At 32.1% G+C, this 11,539-nt stretch overlaps 1 protein-coding gene across 1 annotated transcript in view; it reads right to left on the bottom strand.

The window, feature by feature from the left end:
- Positions 1-1,583: 1,583 nt before the first annotated feature.
- Positions 1,584-11,539, bottom strand: part of LOC112456715 — a 10,234-nt gene continuing 278 nt past the window's right edge. The window contains exons 2-12 of the mRNA XM_025019441.1: positions 8,974-9,182; positions 8,641-8,795; positions 7,453-7,667; positions 6,230-6,374; positions 5,515-5,757; positions 4,034-4,406; positions 3,465-3,645; positions 3,110-3,273; positions 2,802-3,005; positions 2,542-2,709; positions 1,584-2,407 (exon numbers count right to left, since the gene is read on the bottom strand). Coding sequence (XP_024875209.1) covers positions 1,821-2,407; positions 2,542-2,709; positions 2,802-3,005; positions 3,110-3,273; positions 3,465-3,645; positions 4,034-4,406; positions 5,515-5,757; positions 6,230-6,374; positions 7,453-7,667; positions 8,641-8,795; positions 8,974-9,070 — 2,532 coding nt within the window. The 5' untranslated portion in view covers positions 9,071-9,182 and the 3' untranslated portion in view covers positions 1,584-1,820. The remainder of the gene's footprint in view (positions 2,408-2,541; positions 2,710-2,801; positions 3,006-3,109; positions 3,274-3,464; positions 3,646-4,033; positions 4,407-5,514; positions 5,758-6,229; positions 6,375-7,452; positions 7,668-8,640; positions 8,796-8,973; positions 9,183-11,539) is intronic.

Below are 11,539 nucleotides of genomic sequence, written 5' to 3'. Positions count from 1 at the left end.
TACATACACATAATCGGATATGTGTCCAGGATGTTTTAGATCACCTATATACTATCCTTTTTTTCTCTGAAATGGACAGTGGCCGGAAGTTGGGAAAAAAATTCCCATTACTACAAAGCTTATCTGAAGTATCTAATAATAGTATTTCGGTTTTCCGGAAACTACCAAAAGTAGGATAAATCTCGGTCAAATCTGAAATTTTTAATTAGATCAAATTAGGTATTGTTGGAAAATTTTTTTAAAAATTAACAACATTTGCTTAACATTTTTATCGATATCACTTGCGGTTGGTAAGAAAAAGAAAATGTTTATTTAAAAAAAAAAAAACATCTTTAAATTAAAAAAACTTATAATATCTTTTTAATAGACCTATTCAATAATACCTTACTCGTCTGTTTTAATTAAAAATTTAAGAGTTTACTACATTGCAGTTTTCATTACTTCTGGTTTGTTTCTAAAAGCACCATCCGATTTATCGCATAAGGTTTGATCTTGAAAATTTTAATTTAAACTTCCGATAACTTTTTATGTCTGGAAAAATGGACGACTTATAATCTGTGACATTTCTTTATTTTTCTTATAAACTGGAAGTGATATAAAAAAAATATTAAGCAAAAATGTTAAGCAAAAGTTGTTTGTTTTTAAAAGATTTATCTAACGACTTATCTATCTCACTCCACTTATATGTTCCTATTAAAAATTTTAGACCCAGACTTATCCTACTTCCGAAAGTTCTCGGAAAACTAAAATGCCACCGTTATATAGATAATTCAGATAGTCCTTGGCAATGAAAAATTTTTCCAATTTCTTTTTCCACTATTCATTTCCGAGAAGAAAGGATGGAACAAATGGTTTAAAATATTCTGTATACACACTATCACTCAAAAGTATTTGCCACCCCAGAAAAAATAGAAAAAATTCTAATTTTTTGCAGCAAACTTAATTTAAAGTGAAGATTATTATTACTTTACACAAAACTAATGTTATATTGATTTCCCTTACTTTTTAATTTCATGTAATTATTTTCCGTACGGAAAATCTCATAAATAATAAATACATTTTTCGAGATTATCAATACACGTTGGTGTATCTAGAAACCAAAAATCAATTACAAAATTAATCAACCGGATGCCAAAACTGTGTAAGATAAACTGTGTAATGTAAACTGTAATAAAAAAACGGCCACATTAATGAGGCAAAAATTTAAAATTATGTTATTTTCTTGTCAAATTATTGTTTAACATTGTTTAAATAATATATAACTTATGTAATAAAACTTTTGAGCGGTAGTGTATATATAGTGTATATATCCTTAATTTTTGATAATCTGAATAAAATTATATATTATACATTTATATATCTATAACATATAATATAAATAATATAGTAATTATTGACAAAAGGACATAGCTTCAATGACCTTGGCTTGGACCTAATTAAGATCACAATTCTGAGTAATCTTCAAAGTTTTAATTGTTGTGTTTATTAAAACATTATTGATAAATTAGTAAAATTTATATAAATATACACTTTTATGTACAATTGATAAATTGGATGCATTAGTTGGTTCAATTTATTAATGCATATTTTTTGAATCTTTAGAGTTATCCCTATTTAACTAATTATATGTGCCAATAAATACATTTTTTACCTCTTTCTTTTGCCTCTTTTATCTTTTTTCTTTCGAATAATTCAAATTTTAGATTTTTAATTTATTTTTTCTCTCTTAAAGCTACATAAAACTGCTCACGTTGTTATTGCATTCAATTCCTTAATTGACTACCGTTAAATTAGAAATCCTCAGGAATCCTTCTATAAACTCAATCGATATGCTTGTCGTTTTGGGATGTGCTCTGTTCGTTTTCCACTGTGATTTTACTCTGATCTAAATTATCAGTCTCAAAATTCGGATTAATAAAACAGCTCTCTTGCGTATCGCTTTCTTTAATCTTCGTTCGAATCGCATTGTCCTTTGTTGTTAATTTGTTCTCATGTGTTCTAATTGGATTTTGTTCAATTCCGTCAATGTTCCTAGCGTTTCTGATAGCTTCGATCTGAGTTAAATTCGGTTCATCCATTTTTTTGTTATTTTGCGATTCTTCTTTCAAAAATGCTTTATTATCATTTTCCATCGTGCTCTTGTTAATAATTCGTTCACTTCGCGGTTTTTCGTCTAAGCTAATATCAGTCGTGTGCTTCTCGGGGCTATCTTGTTCGTTAATTTTTTTCGGTTTCCGCTTCACAATATCATTGCCTTCGAGTTGAGACCGCTTCCTTAAATAAGTCATATTGAATATAAAATATATTATGCCGGTCACTAAAGTTACTACAGCGAAAATCCGATAGGTCGGTCTGGTGCCAAAATATTTCATTAGATAACCGCCGATCAAGCTTCCGGAGCCTTTGCCTATAAATAAAAAAATTAAGTGCATATTTATTATAATTTGCTTATAATTATAATTGGTAATAAATTATAATCATAATTGTTATTTATTGTTATTACCAAGAAGACTTGAACAGTTAAGTGAATCTATGACATACCAACTCCGTAATAAACCCCGCCAAGCAATCCTTGTATCGAGCTGTCGGTTGACGTGGTTGATAATTTCGCCGCGTAAGTGACGGCCGCGGTAAAGCTGAGAGACGTCGTAACCGACTCTAATGCCTCGAAGATTAAAGTAAGCCAAGGATCGTAAATCAAAGAATAGCCTGTGCAGGAAGCGCTTCATTATATCTTTAAACGCGCGTGTGTCCACGTTTGTTCTCCGTCAATTATTTCGCACCGTTATCGTCGTACTCACCGACGAGCCTGATGGCGTAAAACACGAAACCTATGAAAAGCACGTTCGCGTGACCAATCTTTGATATTATCGGTCCTGAGAGTGCCAACAACGGTATGCCGGCGATGCCGCCTACCGCTACCGTGATACCCATAAGCGATCTAGATCCACCCAGGTCCTGGATCAGCCAGAAGAGAAACGACTCGATGTATCCCCAAGCGGTACCTGTCGAAATCTTTCTTCCTCTTAAGTGCTGCTTTTTGTCCAGATAATTTGTCGCGAAACATCGTAGGAAAATTCGGGTCATATCGAGCAGTCTGGTAACTTACCGAGAATAAAACATGCGAGGAAGAGTACGGCAGTTTCGATGTTCCTTAGAACAGTCAAGACGTCGCGTACAACGTTCCTAGCAGGTGCCTTGAATTCTAAGTTGATCAGCAACATGAGGACACCCGATCCAAGTTTCAATGCCGCGTATAGGTAAAATGCCGGCCTGAAAAATTCATTAAACTTTAATTCGTGATTCAATAAGATCTAATTTTAAAGTCGCATAAATATATAAAGAGTCTTGAAAGTAAAGTCTCGTATAGAAAAATTTTCAATTTATCTGGGCACGTAGAATTATCCTTTTCCGATTGTGCCTCTGTTATAGGATATTTTGTATATCATGATTAAATTACTCGCCTAAAATCTGTGTATCCTTTACCCCTGCTAGCGTAATCTATTAGAATACCCGATAAGGGTGAGGAAATCATGCCTCCTATACTGCCATAAATTCTTTGAAGACCATAATCTGCCTCCTGCTCTCGCAATATTGCTATAACAGCACCTTCGAACATGGCAAAAGTTGTACCGCCAATAATACCTGAAACAAAGAATTTGACACCTTTATTTCTTGGTACATATTTATTTCGTAAAATTAATAATGTCGAAGCTAATATCACAACAACTACACAATACAGTTAAGAAGAAAGAAAAAACTCCAAGAAAAAAAATTATTCCTTGTAGTTTTTTGTGCTTAATTAAAGATGAAATCTAAAATGGCCATTTTATAACTTTAATATTAAATTTTTTAAACAAAATGAAACCTTTTTGGAGACCGAAATTATATTCAACATCAAAAATACTGTAAAGAACGATTACTTCCTTTCTTGGATTAAAAAAAAGTTACTTCTTGCTGAACTGTATAACGATTAGAGATTTAAAAATCACAATTATCCTGAGAGACAGTTGGAACGTTGAAATATGTATACCTATGAATACTCGAATGCCGAGATAAAGCCAGAACGTTAGCTTTATGTTGTATTCGATTTCCATATTCATGTTAGTGCACATTGCGTTGCGAGGCAAAGTAACTATGCATTTTTTTTTGCACTCGTTTGCGCTCAAGACTCGCTCGGTTGCTTCTAGATTCGCTTCGTGATCATAGAGCCGCATATGAATCGCGATTTGATTATCTGTAGAATCTGGATCGTTGCAAATAGATCTTCGAAAATCTCCTCCGGCCCAGGACATTTCTTCTGTCAAATACCTTTGCCGTTCTTCTTGTAAATCTTCTTTATCTTGTTTCAAACTTTTCATTTTCGATTTGTACAAATGATAATTTATCGTTCGGTTGATGTTATCCTAAAAAAAAAAATGGAATACGATATGTTTTTATCTCTTTTTTTTCAGAAATAGTATATAGGCCAGTTATATTAGATATCGAACCTTCCAATTAATCTTCCCAGGTTGCAACCACCATTTATTAAAATATATACGTAATTTTTCGCATTATTATTGCACCATATTGCAAAGCCGTTTTTTGCAATATGGTTCAATAATAATGTGAAAAATCACATTATGATTTTTAATGAAAAATAATTATTTTGGTGTAAAACAAACGTTATCCGACCTGTGCGTAATATTGGATAACTTTGCGCGTTAATAAAAAAATCAGCGTTTGTCGTACAAAAAAAATACAAGGGTCCTTTTTTGTTGCAAATTTCGTCCACAACAAGATGCATACGATAAAATTCGTTTCAAATAAATTCTAAGGCCTCAAAACAGCGAAAAATTAAGACTATTCCAAAAAATCAAAATTTTTTGCTTACACAGCTACAAACTAAAGAAAAAGAGTCTAAAAAATCGGTTACACCATGAAAAGTATTCTTTGTAGTTCTCAGATGATGTGTGATTGAGGGGGGTAGGGGGTGGAAATTTTTAATTCCATTTTAAATGACGGAAAAAAATCACCGGCGCAACATAAAAAAAAAACGATGAAATCGAGGGTTTTCGGGATCCGAGTCTCGGACTTTGACGGCGCGTGCAAGCTAAACGACTGACTTGACGATAAATGGTGTTCAGATAATTATTATAGATAATTTTACGCTCTACAAAAAAGGTACGTATAGTTAGTTACTCTATATTGCTTAGTTTTCGAGATATTTGAGAAAAAATAAAAAAATCGCGTTTTTTTATTTTTTGCGAAGCAAAATAAATCCCACTTATAGCACCTCAAATCAAAGTGATTTATAGTGGTTGCAACCTGGGAAAATTAATTGGAAGGTTAACCCCCTAAATTAGTCTAATGACTGGCCTAGTAAGTATTTTAGTTCATTTTTTTTAGAAATTTAATTTATGATACATAAAATATAAAAAGATGACGATAATTCCTGGATTATTGCTAATCTTTAGATGTTTTCGGATACACACGAATATAATTATGTTACGAAGTATACTATTCTTCTTCTACCTTCGATTTTATTAAACTATCAAATGCGCATGACGTATAATTTCTGTGCATTTTATGTGATGCTTCGATAGTAAAGTTATCGGTATCTTGGACGTGTCCCGACGGGGACGTACATGAAAATGAGAACAGCTGATCTGTTGGAAAGAAATAGTGTGTCTTCGAGACTTGCCGGATGGTAGTTTTAAAAAATTCATTATTTCTTAATTGCCGACGTTCCTTTATATCTTCCTGTTGACTAGTACTCTGTAATTAAGATATAATAACATTTATTAGCCTCGTAATGTTATTATGCATAAAACGATATGTCCATAAAAATATATAGTAAAGATAGTAGATATACATATAGTAAGAAATAAAATACAAAAATGTACAAGAATAAAATTTTACTATTTAAATTCTGGAATTTATTTTTAACAATTCTTTTGCGTTTGATACTTTGCTGAAGGTAATGTCAAGGTAATAAAACATTCTTTTTGACATTAAAAAAAATGGGCTATGTAATGTAATGCTGCAAGTACAGCCAAGTAGTTTTAATCGACAGATTTAGCAATGCGCACACATTGCACTGTACTCTCTTCGTGCGTTGGCCGGCAACCGGTATGTCTACCTTACTACCTAAGCTCACCGCTTATCCGTTATTCGATATTATAAGTATCGAGTATCCGTAACTCAGTAACAGGTAGTTTTGTTAACATACGTTCAATGCGCAACGTACCGTTGACAAGTCGCTCTGCGCGACAATATATTTGTATGAGGTATTAACGCCAGTCTGAAAATTGAGATGTTGGACTGTGTAAAGCCTCGATCTTAGAATCAGACCTCGATCCGTCTCGTTGTTCGTTTCTACGCGACACACGAATCTGCGAAAAAAAATTTGCTAATGTTTGAACTTTGTCCAGTATATAGGGTTGTAAATAAATGACTTCGAAGAAACCGTTTAAAATGTCACTCTGTAAATTTATGACTCTTTTATGGCTCGACTATTATTAAAACGTCATTATAATAAATAGTAACATTCATGGAATCTCATTCAGAGTTGGAGTTGTTCAAATTAATTTGAATCAAACAGGAAAACGGAATGTTTATACACTGTTGGAAAACAGTTTAATTTGTGTTAAATATAACATAAATCACATGTCCCAAACGGTCCACTCAAATTTTTGTGTTAATTTAACATATAATATGTTAAATTATGTGTTTGGATGTATGTCTTATGTAAGGATGTGTTAAATGGTAACACCTATGTTAAAATATTTCAACAGAAAGTGATCGTAATAACTTGAGGTTAATTATGTGTACAATTAACACATAACTATGTTGAAATTAAGATTGTAAAATAAAATCAACACTCTTTTTCTGTAAATTTTAACAGATTTAATAAATACGTTTAAATTATGTTACTTTAACATATTTTTTTAATTGTTTTAATAATTGTAATTGATGCAATATTTTAATAATGTGTTGATTATTTTACACAAAAATTTTAACACAAGCACCCTTTTTAACAAAACTACAAAAATTTTCCAACAGAGTATGTCTATATACATATGTATATATGCGTTTTACATGTTTGTATATATATAGGTACGTGTTTATGTGACAAAGCGTTTATCGCGATGGCACGAGATTACTATTCGTGATAACAATAACTTCCTCAATGCGCTACGTGATTTAAATTAATGACATAATATACAATGGACTAGAAAATGTCTCTAAAACATTAGAATATTGTATCTTCAAGGCATTAATGGTAATAAAAGGATTTACAAGACAAAAGACAAAAAAAAACACATGCTTTGGGCTCAACACAGAGAAAGAAAAAAGAATAACATTTTTTAAATATTATGTAAGTGATATATTACGTAACACAATGAATTCGCAACGTTATTTCATTCCTGCGACGGAGCTAATGCTATGTAATTGCGACTTTTTGCTTACCCACAACTTTCTACTTTTACAGCGATCTCCGATTCTAGCTGCATCTCACACGGATGAGCCTGGCTCATTGTATGTAGTAGCGAACCGTTTCTACCTTCACAGCCGAGGTCCATGACTATCCTCTCTGGGAAATCTACTGTCACTCTACCGATCGGCACCAGTAATAGCAATAACGCCGCTAAACCTCCGAACGTGGAAAATATCGATAGTAAAATCTGTCAGAAAGATTGATCGTTAATAAAGGTCTCAGTGATATGCTATTTTCACAAGTATACGTGTAGATAGTGACACAAGACGTGAAGAAATAAATGGCAAAATGGTAAAGGTGGACGAGAAAAATTCGAATGGTTGATGACAGAGGTGTACGAATCAAGGATTTTTGATGTCAAATCGAATCGACAACATCTCATTCGAATCGAATCATTGAAATATAATTTTTAATTAACAATATCATTATTATTAGATTAAATTTGGACACGTAGATAACAAGATAATATTTTAATATAGAAAAATAATATTGATTATACAATATAATATACACTCTTTTTAAAACAAAAAAAACATATTTAAATATTTAATATAAAACTAATAAAATATATTTTATTTAATGTCGCAGTAACTAAAATAATTAAACGAAAAATCGCAGATAAATTATTAAAATATCCTAACATAGTATCCAATAACATTATCCAATTACATGCATAGAAATTAAAATAAAATAATATAGTTAAATTTATTATCAATATATATAGCTTACTATTTTTTTATGCATATCTATTCAAACTTTTACTTTCAGTTTGATAGGGTTACATGGCACGTCAAAATTTTGAAATAAACTTTTAAAGCGGCCACTCAGCCGCTTAGTGAGTGATTGTAATATTATATGAAAGATACTCACTGAGTGGATCTATTAACATGACCGTACTTTTGCTTATTAATGGGAAATATAATTTTATAAGATTGACAATATATATGATTCGTACTCGAACCGTCTAGATTCAAAATTTTCGAATAGTTCGGATTTGAATCATAGAAATTCGAATTCGAACCGAATTAAGTCTCATTCGATTCGATTCGAATTGATTTATATTCAAATAGTTCGCGCATCTCCAGTTGATGGTGAAAGTATCTCGCTCATACATTGGTATTATCTTGATATTTTTTATCGAGAAAAGTTAGTTAACTCACTCTGAAATTTCCTATCCGGTCGGCTAACATACCGGCAAGCGGCGGCATCACTATGGCCACGAGTGGAGTGATAGAACTCATTATCGCAGTCTCTTCCACGTTTATTCCCAATTCTCTCATGTGTATAGTCAAGTACGGATACAATACGTAAAGTGCTGAAGCAAAACCACAGCAAAAAGAATCGTTACCGCGCCAGAAATATTGTTTTGCTTACTTTTACTTACTTTTAATTCTACTTAATTATTTGATTGATTAGGGAATTAAGATATGATTAAGGGAACAAAAAGAGCGTAGGCTGTTACATTTGATTGTAGAAAATTGCTTTTTACTTACTGGAAGCGTGAATAAAAAATATTAACTTCAGCGGCATCAGCTCTTTCTGACGGAAATCCTTGCTGATTCTCCTGAAGAAGCTTTTGAGCATTATCATTTTGATGTTTTGTGCGTCTCTGGATTTGAATTGACGTCGTTGAATTAATTGAGCGTGAGCGATGTTCAATCTGTATTGTGCGTGTCTCCGCCGTACGTTATTGTTCCATTCTCTGCGTTTAACCAGATATTTTTCGATAATCACAGCAATTTATAATGACTTTGTGAATAACTTTTATTTGATTCGTAATAAAATGAAGGCTTTATAATTAATGTTAATTTGGTCGTCCCATCACTGTTATTGAAATGTACACGGTGGCCATGGCACAAAATACTGCCAATACGAATGTCACGTTTTTTTATGTAACAGTTTTACAATACCTTCTACCTCGTGGCATACATACATCAACATCAACTTCCGCTGGTTGGAATAAATAAAACGTTTACCGTATCGATTGGCCGAACGTACGAATTACTTGTTGTCAGGGAAGTTTAATTTGCGTAAATCTATTTGTTGACTTGTTGTGAAAAAAAAGTATATTGTATGTCCAAAAGCTCAATGTTCCGTATGCAAAAGCGGAGTATGTTTTGTTCAGGTGTAACAGATTGTGTAATCGACCGATATTATCATCATTTTTTGAAGTGTAGCTGCACGGTAGTAGCACGGCGAACGTACTTTTGCAATGCTTCGTCGGTATTACCAATTACGAGATGGAGCATCGTAATCAACATGAAATTGCTCGTTGTTAGTTGTTACCGGCATTCGGAGCGAGCATCATTATTATTTTAATTGCATAACTTGTACGCCGGCAGACCTTGCGGAAGAAGGCGAAGATATATATGATTGTCTTCTCAATAAATCGCCATGGAAGAATATGATTCAGAATTTGAGACAAAATTTCACGGATAATTTTCGGAAATATGTTTGAGCATGAAGTTCACGGATCTCGAAACTCAATTAACGATGATGCGATAACAAAAAACATTTTTTGTTCAAATATCAAAAAAGGGGAATAATTATTTTGCTCTTTTCTTTAGGCTTTTTTTGTTAAACTAATGACAAATAATTTAAGTTTTAATATTTAGATAATTTGTTTGAATATTTACAATGTTAGTGATCGAAAAATATGAGAATTAAAGGATTCTTTGAAAAGAGTTCTAAATAAAGAGTTCTTTAAAAAATCCAAAATTAAAAATAAACTAAAAATTTTGCATTTATTTTTATGAAACGGCTTGAAATTGAAAAATATATAAATAGCAAATAAGCTTAGAGAAAAGATAATGTAAATTTTAACTATACTTTATCTATGCAACTATTCGCCAAGCACTTAGTAATGCTGAGCAGACCCGTTCTCCACTCAAGGTTTGACATGTCCTATGGATGAAAGATTGTGGATGTGCATAGAACCATACTCTCTCTCTCTTTAAGAACAGTTAGAACTTCCTCGTTGGCAGTGAATGTCAGATAATTTCATCTTCATATAAGAATATGATACATCAAAAAGTGGCATACATGATTCATTTGATTACGGATAATAATGCAACATGAGAAAGAGAAAAAGAGATTCTCTTATTGAAAACATTTTCAAAGAATTTCTCGAAAAGCAATAAAAATGTAATAAAAAATACATTATTTTTTGCATATTATACGTATCTCGTAAAGTGTTAGGTATACATATACTGCATTGATAAAATCCCGCAATGTGCGATTTTCCGTAGGCAATAAAGATTGCAAAGTGGCAAATATATATTTGTGCCGCGATTGATTTTTAAAGCAGGTAAGAATGTTTTTTATATCAGATTAGATAGCATCTATACAATTACATAGCGATTTACAAGATTATGGTGCCACTTTATTGTTTCATAATGTTGCAACGTATGCGAATTGTTCTCATTACGAAAATGTCAGAACACGCGACGAATTACGAAACAAATAATGACTTTTTGCGATCAATCGCCTTTGAAAACGATAAGACACCTAAACTAATTACATATACTAAAGTTTAAAAAAAGACCAAATTGTTATTCCAGGTTTTAAAATGTCAGAACACGCGACGAATTACAAATAAACAAATAATGACTTTTTGCGACCAATCGCCTTTGAAAACGATAAGACACCTAAACTAATTACATATACTAAAGTTTAAAAAAAGAGCAAATCGTTATTCCAGGTTATCCATATATTTCGCCTAATTATAATATGTCGAACGTGTAAGACTATATAATTACCACACATAAGAAACTAACGAAGAAATAAGTCAAAAAGTAGAAAACAATGAAGAAAATGACCAAGTATGTGCGAATAACATATGTCTCGAACTAAAGATTTCCGTATATAGAGAACAAATAAGTAACATTGTTATGAGGATTTCTATGAAAATATACGCTCGAGTAGCCTTGGATAACATCTCCAGGAAAAACTTTCAAACGATTATTTAAATATGCTATTATCGCGCCGAGACTATGGAGCAATTACTTCCTTCTTGATTCGCGCGCATGCTGCAAATACCTTTAGTAGTTTATAGTATCT

The sequence above is a fragment of the Temnothorax curvispinosus genome, unplaced genomic scaffold, assembly GCF_003070985.1.
Source record: "Temnothorax curvispinosus isolate PA1 unplaced genomic scaffold, ASM307098v1 QBEX01007090.1, whole genome shotgun sequence".
NCBI classification, from domain to species: domain Eukaryota; kingdom Metazoa; phylum Arthropoda; class Insecta; order Hymenoptera; family Formicidae; genus Temnothorax; species Temnothorax curvispinosus.
Note: the sequence above shows the minus strand (reverse complement) of the source record. Positions and strands in the feature narration are given on the sequence as shown.